The following is a 15,628-nucleotide window of genomic DNA, read 5'->3' as shown; positions in this document are numbered from 1 at the left end:
AAAACCCTTTCAATAACTTAACTTCCATGTCATAATCTTCTAATTAATGTTAATTAATAGCACTTACTGAGTTCTATTCTATGATATACATCATGCTCTTTATTACTGACACAAACATCCAATTTTCTAAACCTATTCTGAAACTGAAGCAATCCTGCATGTCCATTGATTTAAAGGTATGCTAACCCTAGGTTGGGGATTTTAAAATATTCCTAATGTCGTTTATTGATTTTCATAGGCATGTCATGGTTGTGATCTAGTTAGTTTTATTCTAAGGATTAAAAGTACACTTAGTCATGTCTATCAGGTCTACTATGACTCAACGTCATACTTTTTTTCTTTTTGACATACTTTTCAATGTTCTTAGATGATGATTTTAAAATCTGTAAGCCAGGTAATATGAAAAGAAAATGTGCACTGTTTTTCACATTCTGGGTTACCCCCAGTAGGAAGATCAAATACTAATCTGTTGAGATAAATGTTTAATGTATTTATTGTCTGCAAAATTTAATTAAAGATATGCATATATATGCACAAACATATATTTATGTGTGTACATATGAACATATGTGTATAACCACACACATATACACACCTCTATATTAGTTTTAGCAGAAATCTGAAGTAATTTTATAGATTATTTCAAATAATTATTTCTCCTTATTTATACAGAAATCTTTTCTTGCAATGTTAAGTTTGTCTTTAGAAAAAGGAATGGTATTTCACTAGTCCATATTTCAAATATTTAAGATTGTGCTGTTTTGTCATCTTATTCATTGTGGTCTTGTATATTTCCCTCAGCACTTTTTAGTGTTATCACATTATTTATTAATGCCTAAGATATTATATAGTATTAGTAATATGAATATTATCTATTCCCAAAGTCCTTAAATTTAGCTGAAATAAAATCCTCAGATTGCAGGTATAGTACCATAAAATTCTATTGGATTCTCTTAAAACTATTTAACTGTATTTGAAAAAAAAACATATCTCAGTAAACTGACATGCGTTCTAATCCAGAATTAAAAGTAAATTTGTACTGGAGAATGAATGAACAGTTTGGGTATTTTTTAATGGATCCATGGTGCATCAAATAAAAGCAATAAATATTTATGATATTTCTACTGTATTCATTGTAGTTCAGAAGGACAGAAAAATTCCCTGACTTGAAGGGAAGTATATAGTTGAGAAAATAAAGCAATGCAAAATCGTAAATAATATTTAATAAAAATAATGTTACAAAGATGTAACTGCCAAGTTAATTTTTTGATAATTGCATCTGTGACATGAAAGAAAACTCTTTTTCTGTTGGACTGGTCAGGTTTTATGGTTTTGTTTTTGTCTTTTTAAGGTAAAAACACTTTACATGAGATCTACCCTTTTAATGAATCATAAGTGTATAATACATAATTGTTGACTACAGGTACAAGGTAGTACAGCAGATCTCTGAAGCTTATTCATCTGACATGACTGAGACTTTATGCCTGGCTTCTGAGTGGAGGAGGTGGGCCAGGAAGAAAGGAATAGGTACTATGGTACTCTATGAGAGAGACTGAGAAGGCCATCCGTAAATACACCAACATATTGTCTCATTAAGGTAAAGTAGCAGACACAAGTTACCTCTGGCCGTCTTTTTGAAACAGAATTTTTACAACCTGCAAAGCAGGGAGAAAAGTATTGGATTCCATCTCTGCCACAAACAGGATAATAATGTGATCGCATGCAGTTACAATTGGCATTACAAAGGGTGGTCAAGTTTCCCAGGTCTCCTGTCCTGTCAACAGGAAATGAAAGATGGGCAAATCATCTATATTATCACATTTAATGAACAGTTCAGAAGCATTGTTATATCTTTCCATTTAGTCATTTATTCACTGACTCAGCCTATATATAATTACTGAATGAATAAAATAAATGACTGTCTTTTCACCTAGCACTTAACTTCTTATGGAAGAGAGAGACAGTAGAAACAATAGCTATATTGTTGTTCTGTCAGTAATAAGTAAAATAGGCAGAGAAAGCAAAAATAGTTTCTCATTTGATACCAGAAAACTTTTTAGTAGGGGGGATTTGGGATGCAGGTTCTGGGGACTTTAGGATGTTTAGCAGCATCCATGGCCACTGCCACTTGATGCCAATAGCATCCCTTCAGTTGTGACAACTTAAATATCTCCAGATATTGCCTAATTTTCCAGGAGTGCAAGGAAAATTTTAAACCCAGAAGGATGAATAAAATCATGTTCAACATATTCATTTTATCAACAGCAAAACTGAGGCCCAGAGGGATTAATTTAGCATTTTTCTTTGTCTGCCAAATATAATGCTCCTGGTTCCCAGGCCCAGTGCTCTTCCCTGCAGCCTCTTAAAAGGAAGCAACACCTTTGATAATATAAAGGTTGCCCTAAGCAAAGACACTTCTCCAATCCCTTACTTATTTGCAATTCAGCCAATACATATTGAGCAAGTGCTGTACCTATGCTAGCTATTGGGAACACAAAACTGAGTGAGATATTCACTGTCCTCAAAGATTTCAATCTAGGAGTAGAGATGGGCACATAATTATATGCACTCTGGTGAGTGTGGCCATAAATATATGCAAAGTATATTTTAGAAGCACTGGGGAATAACATTTAAAACAAGCCATCATTTAGATAAGAGTGACTACCTGAGATGAGTTTTAAAGAATAAATAAGAGTTAGCTGGGTAAATAGAGAAGGTGAAGGTACTTCAGAGAAGCTCATACAAAGGCATAAAGCTGAGGAATATCACCTGATACAGAAAAATATGAATGATACCTGAAGCAGAGAGTGACAAAAAATGTAGGTGGAGAGGAGTCAAGGGTCACATTATTGAGGGCCTGATGAGCCTTGTTAAAAACAATGAGCTTTACCCTATTTTGAAAAGGGAATCGAAGTATTTTTAGACTGGAAAGTGACACTGTCAAAAGCACATTGAAAAAAAATAATCCTAGGAGTTATACAGGGTATGAATTTTAGGGAAGGAGGCCAGTTATAATACCCCAGACAATTAGGTATGATAACATATAAGAGAACTAAAATAGAGCGCTTGGTTAAAGCAAACAGATTTGAGAAATATTTTAGATATAGAGTCAGTAAGATTTTGTGTTTGCGTGATTGAATCCATATTCAGAATGGAAGAGTCAAGAGTGACTCCTAGTGTCTAACTTGGCATTTTGGAAGAGAACTAGTTTTGGGGAGAGAGATGTTTAGTTTTATTCATGTTGAAATTAAGAGTTTCCAATTTGGTGAAGAAATCTAGAGGCAGACCTCTTAATACCCATTTGCATATACATGTAGCTGAAACCATGAGAATGATAAGATCCTCTACACAAACAGTGTAGCATGAAAAGAGTGCAGAGGTCTTGGACATTCATTTATTTCATGAGTACACAGTGAGTGCAAATTACATGCTAGATACAAAGTGGTGGGAATGTGGTTAAAAGAAATAAAGTGGCAGAGATAGAGAAAGGGAAAGAAAGGGGAAGATAAGGAAGGAAAGAAAGAAGAGAATGAGGGATAAAAATCTTCAACAATCAAACTATCTTTCCTTGGGTGTCAAAAACAGTAAATGAGTGATTTTTTTTTTAAGTATTACAAAGTAATAATCGCTATGTTGGAAAACGACATTTAAGGAGTAGGCAGAGAACTAGAAGTTCATAAACAGATTACGGAGTAGAAAACAAATTGGAAACCAGTCAGTGGGGAGTTTGAAGGAAAGGGTGGTCAAAGAGTAAATTTTAAGTAATTTGTCAATCTACCTAGAAACTCCTCTGCTTCCAGGGGTCCCCAACTCCTGCCCGCAGACCAGTATCGGTGGGGCCTGTTAGGAACCTGAGCGCACAGCAGGAGGAGAGCATGAATATAATGCGCTTGAATCTTCCCCAAACCACCCTCCCTCCACCCATCCGTGGAAAAATTGTCTTCCACGAAACCGGTCCCTGGTGACAAAAAGGTTGGGGATGGCTGTATCTAATCTCTTCCAGACTTCTGCTAGATTTCTTTCGCAAGCATGATTCTACTCACAGAAAGAAGCTCTACAGTCAGTCTGCCAACAACTGGTTTAAATACAGAAATAGAAATAAAGGGAATAGAGAAAAACTATGCTTGAAACTCTAGAAATAGCCACTACACAAAATTTTAAATTTAAATTTTCAATATATAATCCTTATATTATTGATGATTACTGAGAATATGAAAATTTAAGGCAGTATACTGCCAACTGCAGTAGAAACAAGAAAATATGGCATATATTCCTTATTACCAAGGGTCAGTCACTTCAACCTATATATTTTATAAAGCTTTACTTCATGAGATAAAGAGGAAACTATTGTTAGAAAACTAACCTACACTTGAAGTCTATTAAATTGCCTTAATATATAAATATTATTTTAAATAAATAAAATATTTTAAATTTCAAAAATTTGGAATATTTAAAAATATGTACATATGTATATATACACATATGTGTATATATGAGAAACAGTTTATCACAAACAGTAGAATTTTAATGCTAATTTCTTACTTGAATCCAAAGGATTATTCTATAATTATGCCTCTATAATAAGCAAAGACCTCTCTAAACCTATTGCAACAGCTTGACAGATATGACTCTTTAAGGAACTAGTTTAGATAAGCAATGAAAGTCCAGCTATAGGCCAGATAGAGAAAAAATTTGGATTACCAAAACAGACCCAAAATTCCTATAGATTGTCTGGGAAATATAAGAACAATGAGAAATTTTAATAAAATAGATTTCCAGAAATATGAACAGTCACCTTTCAATTGAATTTAGTGCTTTGCTCATATGAAACACTTAATAAGAAATTCTTTAAAATACTATGAATATTAAAAATATCTCCTGAAATAATCAGTATTATTGATCAATTGGATATCGTATTAAATAGGATTTTAAAAGAAGTTATCAAAAGCTTAATTCATTCACTCACAGATGCAAAAGCTCTTCTTAATCCACCAGTGCATACATGGCAAAGGGCAAAGACTCGTCGCACCACTAGTAGAGGGTACAATAAGTCTTTGCATCCTCTTTTCACAGCCTCCTCTTCTTTCTCCCACGCACTAATAAGGTATTAATTTGAATTCTTCGTTTGTTCTTACCATATACATGTCTCTTGGATGAGAGTATTTTGACTAAGCTGTCCATAATATGGACCTTTTAAAATACAGACTACAGAGCTAAAAATAAGAATTTGGGTCATAGGAAAAACAATGATCCAGCAATATCACATCTCTGTGACATCCAGATCTATCTGTATCTATATTTACACATACATACATGTTAATGTGCATGTGTATGCATGTACATTCACTTTCAGTTTTATTTTTTCCACCACCAACAATGTATACATTAAGCACTATCTCTATATTCCAGCTCTTGGTATCTCTTGATGACCAATCCCCACATGTGCCTCAAACTGATAACAACTCCCTTGCCTTTCTCCCTGTGATTAGACTAAGGAGAGCTCATCTGATAATAACTCCTGTTTTAGGTAGAAAATGCCAAAAGTATTCACACCTACATCATTTAGCTGTCAAGGTGATAAACTCTCCAGACCTTTTTGTTCCTCTAAAAGAAAGATACCAAAAAAAGGTGGGTTCTTGAGATAGGTTTGGGTGCAAAAGTCATATCTGCCCAACTTACCTTTAGCACCTTTCAATATTTCCAGGTATTTTTCTACTATTTCCAGAAACATGACCCAAGTCCATTCAAACAGGTCCCTAAACCTGGCCTTCACTTTCTAACTTTTATTGGCTTAACATATTCCCTCTACCTTTCCCTCTTCTAAAATCTTTCTCTCTCAAAGCTCTTTGCATCCATGAAGGACATTTAATACCCATTTTTCTATTATGCCATAAAGCCTTTCCTGAATCTAATCAGAGGAAACTTAAAAGCTCTCTTTTTGAATTTCATAGCCTTTTGTATAACTCTCATTACCTGATGCATTGTTCATTCACTATTTTATTTCCCAGTCTCTCCTTCTATGATGAAAACTCCTTTAGAGTATAGATTTTTGCCATAAAGTTCTGCCAGAGGAAGCAGTTGACAAATGCTAAATAAATGTATGAGAGCTGAACTAAACATGGCTTTAGAATGCTCAGCATCTTATTTATGTAAAACAATAACAGACATGAACAGCAGCTACAAATCACGTAACTGTTAATGGCAAACTTTTCCCAAGTACATGTTAATTAGGTTATCTGAGTGCCACAGCATACAAAATTATGGAGTTCCTGACCTGGAGTACGGTCTCCCCAACAGCCTCAAACATATGTAGTGAAATTAATATTAAAGCAGCACTGCAGGCTATAAAATACACTGTGATGCACCCTCCTGCCTGAACTGCTGCTCATGGCTTAGGATTGCAGAGCAAAACAAACAAGGCAAAGAGAGATAAAATGGTCAAACCAGTTAAAGGTTGAAACATGTTTATAGAGCAGAAAGATAAGAGATATTTATGTCTTTACAATAAACATGAACTTCCTAAAGTAGATACAACAGTGAACAGTGATTAGTATCACCTAGGACTAGCTTCATTTTAATATCTTTCCTAGCCCATTTTCAACCCACTTAATATGAGAATTTTCACCATAAAGAGGCATCTCCATTTTTTAGAATTTAAATCAATAGGAACATATAATGTGAAATTCTCCCTAAGATGTCAATCCCTTCAGGGCAAAAATTCTGCTGTATTAAATCTTTATATCCCTGAGCATAGTATCAGTACAGAATAATCGTTCTCTGAATACATACCTAACTTTTAATAAGATGTCAATTATTTAAACTAAAATAAGAAGTACCTATTCTGACATAGGAAAAAGGCTTCCAATTTAAAAAAACAGAGAATCTCTCATCAATTTATCATATACTTGGAAATACACACACAGTTCATTATTCTGATATTAATTTCAAAAAGCATAGAAATATATTTACCCATTATATGATTCAGACACACCAGCAAATGGCTCATTTTCACAGCTGGCATAAACAAATACAAAACTCAGCATGAGTGCGATTAAAGATGTGAGCAAAGCAAACTTCATTGTGTTTTTACACATCATTTTGAATTTCGAAACAAGAACACCACCTAAAATCTGACCAAGAGCGGCTCCAGGAATTAAAACAGCGCCTAATGAGAAAGAAGACACAGTGAGGGAACGTACAAATACCCTCAGTAACTCACACCAAAAATTAGAAAGCATCAAAAACAAGCAACAAATTGGTTTTAACATATGAAAGCACTTGTGATTTAGACGCATATGAATAAATGACTTAGTAGTTACATTAAGAAATAAATAAAATTAATGTATTGCATATTAACACTAATGTATATTCTTTTTAGCTGTATAGCTATAGAGCTATATAACCTCTGTATCATTCAAGTTCACAAAAAAGATCGTTTCATGTCATAAAAATCAGAAACTTTTATCAAAATCAGTATAAAGTTTAAATTTCAAGGACTTGCCTACTCAAAATTATATGCTATTCTGTTAAACATTTAATATGGTACAGTAAAATTGTTAGATTACATTAAAACAAAGGAAATGTTTTACCTCCAAGTGTAGCTGCAAAGCTGGACGACAATCCAAATTGATTTTCTATAAATTTAGGTAAAAATGTAGCAAATCCAGTACTAACTAGGGCTTCTGAAGAAGTTGATATGACTAAACACATAAAGACAGTGTTCCTCATCAAATTCTAAAGGAAAAATACAGTTTACCAAATGAATAACTGTGATCAAACAGCAAAACAGCCTCAGAACGGCAATTTTCAATAAACACCATATAATTATCTATAACATTTCAGCTTTTCCTCTAGCATGAAAGTATAAATATAGGTTAAATAGCTTTATATAGAGAAAGTTGAGAGTAATTATCTGTGAAGCACCTAGAGGACTGACAAATGGTCCATCAGCAGGATGAGTGTGCTTTTGTCATGTGTAAGGGAGCGGAAGAGGGAGGTAAAAAAACCCACTTGGAAAGCCTACCTTCCCTGGTCTTACTGGAAACCTCCATACAGTAAATCTGCCTCTTATTTGATTTTTTTATTGTGCTCTGATTTCCTGTGTCCAGTACATAACAACTTGATTATGAGCATATATGAGAATGGTTTTTAAGCATCTAACTTGTAGTGTCGTTCCATGAGTAAAGGACTCAGGACTTATGAACGTTACACAGGCATAGACTTAAGTAATTTTTAAAAAGGTGTCTATGTTGCTAGACAGAAAGGAGTATAGCAATTCATTATCTCAATATATTTAACCATAAAGTGAAAACCAAAATATATTCCTAGAATATTAAAGGCACAAAAGTTTTATAAAACCAACCATAACACATAAACACAAGGGTCACAAAGAGGCAAGATAAGAGACTTAGAAGTCAGAGCCAGACAATCTAAGGAAAAGCAAATAATTTCAGATCTCAAAAAGGTAAAATTATAAACTCCTTTATGTGAAAAACTTTTAAGATGCTAAATAAAATGCTTTTCTACTGAGTTCAACAGAACAGACCATAACACTTTTGTTTCTTTAACCTCAAATTCAAACCAAGTAACCACTAACTGCCACTTCTTTCACAAGAGAAACACATTAGTTTGGCATTCTCAAATACATATTTACAATCCAGTGACAACTGATCTATCCATTACATAAAGGAAAAAGCATGGAATAACGGGCTATAGTTCTAATGAGGAACCACTGAATATTGATATTGCCAATAAGATAATTCATTGTCTTTCAACCATTCTACTCTGAAATAGTTTTCATTTACTCAAAGTGCAATAAAATTAAATCTGAAGAGTTGTTTATAAAAGCTATAATAATAGTAAATAAGCAAACAGTAATGCATTATATAAATATTTGTATATGTCTGTATGTGCTTATGTATATATGCAGTGTATACACGTATCAACATATGTATGTGTGAGGGGTGAGGGTGTGTGAACAATGTTATTCTTACCTTTAGAGCAGCTGGAAAATCTTTAAATTTTTTTCCAAAATTTTCATCTGTATATTCTAAGGAACTATTATTCTGATGAGTCTGGGAAGCTTTTCCATCTTGAATTTTTGCTGTACCTAAAGAAATAGAAAATGTACTTGCCCTATCACTTCATTTCTCATTTCTAAAAATACTTTCTTTTTAATTGACACACATTTCTACAAGTATATAACTTCCAAATATAAGAAGCCAGTTCCTCTCTTTGTAAAAAAAAACAAAACAAAACTGTATGAATATCCATGTCTGCAAACTAGCTGTCCTAAGATCTAATATCACTACCATTAACTAAGGAAGTTCCAACCTATCTAAAACTTACGACGAAACAATTTTTCTCCAATCATATATTTATTCTCTTTTTGTAAAATTTCTAAAAATTGTTTACTTTCATTCAAATCCTTCTCTTTCTCATTCTTTATACATTAAATAAAATATGTTTGAGGCTTTTTGTTCCTTTACTCTCTTTAATTCTAACATATTTTTCAAATGAAACGATATTTACCATCTATTACTTGGTCCCTTTGGTCTTTAATAATGGTATGTTGAGTAAGTCTGAGAAAACAGTCAATGTGTAGAATTATAAGTGGGATGGTCCAGAAGAGGAAAAAAAATCAATGGGTCCACCTACTTCGATTCTGCCAACTTTTCATTGCCCATTTCCAAATGATAATTATATAATAAAAGCAATGACAGACCTTAAGCCTAGAGAAAAATACATATATATATGTATATATATATATGTTTGAATTACATGATTAAACAGAAGCAGAATCTCAGAAAGAGAGAAATGGATATTCTCTTCTACTAATCTTTTCTCTTTTGAACTGTGTAGTATTGATATATAATGAAGATGAGTTGGTGACAATTGAAAAAAAAGTGCTTGCACTTCCAACAACAAATAATTAACATCAATGATTTAAGGCAGATTTGCTGACAAAGTTAGTGAGTAACTGAATAAAACTAATAGTTTAAAAGATATTGTATCCTCAAAAAAATTTTAAAGATTTTATTTATTTACTTTTAGAGAGGAGAAGGGATGGAGAAAGAGAGGGAGAGAAACAACAATGTGTGGTTGCCTCTTGTGCACCCGCACTGGGGACCTGGCCCACAACCCAGGCATATGCCCTGACTGGGAATGGAACCAACAACCCTTTGGTTCACAGGCTAGCACCCAATCCATTGAGTCACACCAGCCAAGGCTGATATTGTATCTTACATCGACACATAAAGCAGGATTTCAGATAACACATAAGAAACACATTTAATAAGTATATAGGAAGGAGCTGAATAAGTACACTTTTACTGATTCCTAATTGAAAGTAAAGGAAACCATGAAAATTAAGATTGCTACCCAATATTTTCTAAAACAGAGACATCTATTCAAATGTTTGCATAGACACACAACTTAGACTTTCATAAAACAAACAATGAATTTCTTGGGTTCTTACCAATTACATAGAAAGCAACACTTTGTTGGAATAAACACTAGAATTGGAATAAAACCCTAGAATTGGAATAAAACACTCTGGTTTTAAAGAAAACATTTTTTTACCTGGTAAATGTTTTGGAAAGCAAGAAAAAGGCACTATCAAAGACCAAGCAAAGAACCAAGCCATAAGAAAACCAATCCACCACGCCCCCAGCCATCGTGGATCGTCCTCAGTGATATCAGTGCTGTATGATAGAAAAACAAAAGGTCAAAGTCAAATCAATCTTATTAATTAAAACTCAGTTATGATAATTATACACTTTATAATTCTGGTGCATTTATAGAGGAATACTGTTATAATATCTATATTTTATGTGGAGCCATTTTAATGAATCAGACAACAGATAAGAGGCATAAATGATAGCTATGAGTAGTGGTTTACAATAAATGATAGCATTGAGTTGTATTCAATGTATTTCATAATGGCAAATAAGACACAAAAGTTTCAAATATTAATAGTAAATATAAGTATGTTAAATATATGAAAGCATACATTAAATTTCTGAACATCCTTTATCTAACTTTGCCTAAGTTTTCCTTCTCTGCTATATTAAATACATCTCACAGCATATCACTGATCTATATTAAAAGTCCATACACTGTGCTTCAAACATGGCATTCATTTAAATATAATAGTCTTCTTAGAGTGACGTTAATTTTTTAATAATGGTTTTCATATGTTTTATCAATAGGTTCTCCCCCAAAACACAACACTCTCACAATTTATAGAATTTTCTTCCACTAAAATTAAAATGTCCTTTCTTAAAATCCAGCTCTCTGCTTCAAGAGCTTCCTCTGACACCTTTTCATATAGTCTCTAAAAGATTAACCTAGGATTAGCAGCTCAGAGTACATATGCCCACGATCACATATTTATTGCTCACAGTCATGGGAAGGATGGTATAGTTATAATGCCCAGGGGTAAAGTGAGAAAATATGGCCTCAAAGGTCACTAATTTCTCAGTTCAGGAAAGGAAGTAACAGTGGTTAAGAGGGGGATTTTGGAGTCAAAGAGATCTACTTCGATTCATGTCTTGGCCACTTACCTACCTATATGTATCAACTGTCTTATAAAATTATTGAGTACAAGTGGCATGCAAAATAAGATAATACATACAACCTATGTTTCAGAACATGGTATGAGATAAATAAACATTGCTTATTACCATTCTCCATTGTCCCAGTTATTAAAACTGCACAATGGTGATCTCCAAGACATCATCAGAGCTACTACAAAATTTCATCTGAGAATCATAGACTCTTGACTCTTCAAGCTATCTATCTACCTCCAGCTAAATCTACTAAAAGCATAACTAATTTTGATTAAATTCTTCTTTTGAATAATGCGTGGGGTCTTGTAAATCTATTTTGAAAAATTTAACCAGGTCGTTATTAAACATCATTATTTATGAATTATTAAAGTTTTATATTAAAAGATTGTATAACATTAACTCATGAAACAATGCAACCAAAATATTATATAAAAATGTTGTGTATTCAGTTTTGTTTCCTGAAAAATTTCTCATGCAATGAAGGTGTTCTGTCTATGATGTTAACATTATAATAAAATAAATTTGAATAAAAGAAAAATAGATATTGCCTTGCCTTTTTCCCAAACCAACATCAATGTACAAGGTTAACAGCTGTCCTCCCAACACATAGCCAATAGCAGGGCCTAATATTGACATAGAATAGCCAATTCCTAGAAGAAGGACAAAGACATGGAAAATGGTCATCTGTACAACTATGCTTTGAATGTCTAACAATAGTGAAGAAACACAAATATTGTACTGTAGAAAAATTGAAACAATTAGAATTACATGAAAATTGCACATATTTTCCCAAAAAAACTCCATTTCAATGGTATCACCTATAAAATCCAAGACCTCAAAGTACATAATTCAATGTAAAAGTTATTAGATTATAATAATAATTGCAATAAATCCATAACTATAAATCCATGGAGGATTATGTCGTTAACTGGTGGCAAGGGTAGTACATCAACTATTATCCTTTATGGATGGTGATAGTAATTATTGTTTACAATTCTTATGAAAACAATGTGAAATGAGAAACCTTTTCCACTTTGCACGCACTCCAAAAACATTCTTTATTTTGTACTATAGCGACTGATAAAAACTTGGATCTCATCATCAATCCGTTTCTTAAAAGCAAGCGATCAATTTAAACATCCAGTTTTAATGAATCCCCCATTTTTACTTGCAGCACAATTAAAATGACCTTATTTATCTCAGATATTTTAAAATTTGACCATATACAACTTTTTAATTTTTATAAATTAAGCCCTCACCAAACTCTGAATTTGAGGGCACCCTGATCTTGGGCTTCCCAAACTCCAGGACTCTAAAAAATAAATTTCTGTTGTTTGTAACAACAACAGAAACCAGTCTACCAGCCAACCAGTCTATAGTATTCTATGATAGCAGTCCAAATGGACTAAGACAATCCCCTGTGTTAGAATAGTAAGTTGATAAAGTGAAAACACATGAATAAACAAATAGTACATCAATTGGCTGAGGGCCATGGATAGTCTAGTTGGCTCTACCTTGTAGAACATCAGGGAAGGAATTTAAGAGAAACTTATGCTCTCAAAAACTTACAAAGGAAAAAAATCAAGTCATATATCAAAAATGTTAATCTGAAATGGAAAAATCCACCGAGTTTCTTTGCACTATCTTGTGGTTTCTTTTGTTGACTTTAGTCAATAGGATGTAGTGAGTCACAAAAAATTGCATAGCTCAATCTCCGCACCCTGTGTAAATTGGCTGGAATTCAAGCAATCTAGAATGTCTACCACTTGGATGGCACTTCTTAGGAAGGCAGGCATTCCCAGAACAAGAAATAGAGCAGGACATTCAACCAGACTCTTACATGCACTCAAGTTAAGGACATGCTATGTCAGTGAAAAATAAAACAAAAAAAGTAATATTGCATGTATCTCATATAAATGTTTATGAAATTATAGCTAACTTTTAAAATAAGTATATGTTAGACTTATAAAGTAAACAAGCAATAAAATGAAATGATATTCATTTATATTACAGAGCAAACTTACCTATATAAAGAGAAGACTGGTGTGTGGGCACAGAATCATCAAGAAAGGCTGTTCCCAGGGTATAGAGAGGAGTTCCTCCTGTTCCCAGCAATAGTTGTCCCAAGATGAAGACATACAGGTAGTTGGAAAGTGAAGAACTTGAAGAGGTACACCTGGTTCTATTCCTTGCTATTAAGCAAGTATCTTTAGGCAAACAAAGTTGTGAATATAAAGAAATTCAGCTAACAATTTAAATATATACTTTACATATTATACCTCCCTAACATAACCTTCTTTACTTCTTCCAATCACTTCACTTTGATTATATTTAGCTATTTTAAAATATATATATATTACTAAAGAAAATTATGAAATATTACCATGTTAAAATTTAGACAACAGAACAAAACTGAGAAACAATTCTTTAAGAATTAAAATTAACACATTAACAGAAAGAAAAAAGAACTACTATACTTCGCGACAGCATGGATGGAACTGGAGAGCATTATGCTAAGCGAAATAAACCAGGGGGCGAAAGACAAATACCATATGATCTCACCTATAAGTGGAACCTAACCAACAATACAAAGATGCAAGGAAAATAAGACTAGCAACACTGAAAGGAAAAGAAATCAACAGAGACAAGAGGGAAGGAGGGAGGAGGAGCGGGGAAAAGGAAGGGAAGGGGGAAGTCAAGGAGCATATAGCAAGGACTCATGGACAAAACCAAAGGGGAACAGCTGAGGGAGGGAAGGAGGGAGGGGGCAAAGGAAAGTGGTGGGGGGTAGGCAGAGACAAATGTATTTGAAAAAATAAATTAAAATAAAATTTTAAAAAAAGAATTAAAATTAATACATTTTCAAGGACATTAATATAAACACAATTGAAGCAAGTGGTGCCAAGTCATAAATTCAGTATGATTACTATATTGAATTTATGAATGAACATCTTCAACACATTTGAAAAGTGTACTCTGATAATAAAATATTTTGGTATAAATAGAAATTCTTAATATTCGCCACAAAGCAGCAATATTTGGAAGTTATTTCTAGTTCTTTTTACAGCTCAAACTTTTTTATTACCTTTACATTTTGAAAAAACTCTGTGGGTCTGTAAGATATTCTTTTGAATATCATCAAAGGAAAAATTGTTCTTTTTAAAATTTTATTTAAATCTTCTTAAAAATCAGTCAAACTCTGGGTAAATCATATATCCTAAACTCATCTGATAATGTTAATGAATAAAGACGCTTGTTAAAAATACATTCCAACCCTTCCAGGAATTTGCATTTTAACAATGACCTCAGCTAATTCTATTTTCATTTCCTTAATGTCAGATCAAGACATTATTTCCTGATTGATGGAATGAATAAGGCTCCCAAATTACTAATCTTAAGATTCTTTAACTAGTTCATGACCATCAAATTTTGATGCAAATTTTGTATATAAAATATGCATTTTTAATTTAAAATTTAAAATATACCTTATAATTCATGTTATAAGATGTTGATGAATAACTTGGCAGATTATCTGTATTTATAACTCGCTGGATCTACATTATTTGTATTACTTTCCTGGCCTTGTCAGACATTTGAATTGTAATTTCTGGTTTCAATGACTAATTTCTTAGTGATAGTCAATTAGACCAACAATTTCATTATTTGATTCATGACAAGATTTAACACATGTGTATTTCTTGGTTTGTTAATTTTTCTACTTCTTTTTTACAATGGGTAAATTGCCTTTTTTTATAATAGGTAAATATCCTTTTGTAGTAATCTGATAGACATTTGTTTTTTTTTAGAGGAAGTAATCCATGACAACTCAATACACTTTTTCAAATAAGTTTTAAATCACACATAAGAGAAAAATACGACTGTCCCTTTCCCCTACTCGCTCCACTTTATGCTCTCCCATGTAACTTAGATGGCAGTGATAAACCCCTGTTAACAGTTCTTTTTATCATTTTTCAGACATTCTTCTCACACATTCATGTTTGCATCCATTTACTTTTTTTACACAAATATGATCCTACTAACTATATGATTCTTACATT

At 32.8% G+C, this 15,628-nt stretch overlaps 1 protein-coding gene across 1 annotated transcript in view; it reads right to left on the bottom strand.

Moving 5' to 3' along the window:
- The window catches only part of SLCO4C1 (solute carrier organic anion transporter family member 4C1), a 61,992-nt gene that overhangs the window by 12,189 nt on the left and 34,175 nt on the right, over positions 1-15,628 (bottom strand). The window contains exons 3-9 of the mRNA XM_054590023.1: positions 13,595-13,777; positions 12,124-12,220; positions 10,582-10,703; positions 8,994-9,109; positions 7,590-7,734; positions 6,970-7,165; positions 1,621-1,774 (exon numbers count right to left, since the gene is read on the bottom strand). Of these exons, the coding sequence (XP_054445998.1) occupies positions 1,621-1,774; positions 6,970-7,165; positions 7,590-7,734; positions 8,994-9,109; positions 10,582-10,703; positions 12,124-12,220; positions 13,595-13,777 (1,013 nt within the window). The remainder of the gene's footprint in view (positions 1-1,620; positions 1,775-6,969; positions 7,166-7,589; positions 7,735-8,993; positions 9,110-10,581; positions 10,704-12,123; positions 12,221-13,594; positions 13,778-15,628) is intronic.

The sequence above is a fragment of the Pteronotus mesoamericanus genome, unplaced genomic scaffold (genome assembly GCF_021234165.1).
Source record: "Pteronotus mesoamericanus isolate MK-2021 breed Mesoamerican mustached bat unplaced genomic scaffold, CSHL_Meso_final scaffold_167, whole genome shotgun sequence".
NCBI classification, from domain to species: Eukaryota; Metazoa; Chordata; class Mammalia; order Chiroptera; family Mormoopidae; genus Pteronotus; species Pteronotus mesoamericanus.
The sequence above is the reverse complement of the archived record's forward strand: the minus strand, read 5'-3'. Positions and strand labels throughout refer to the sequence as shown.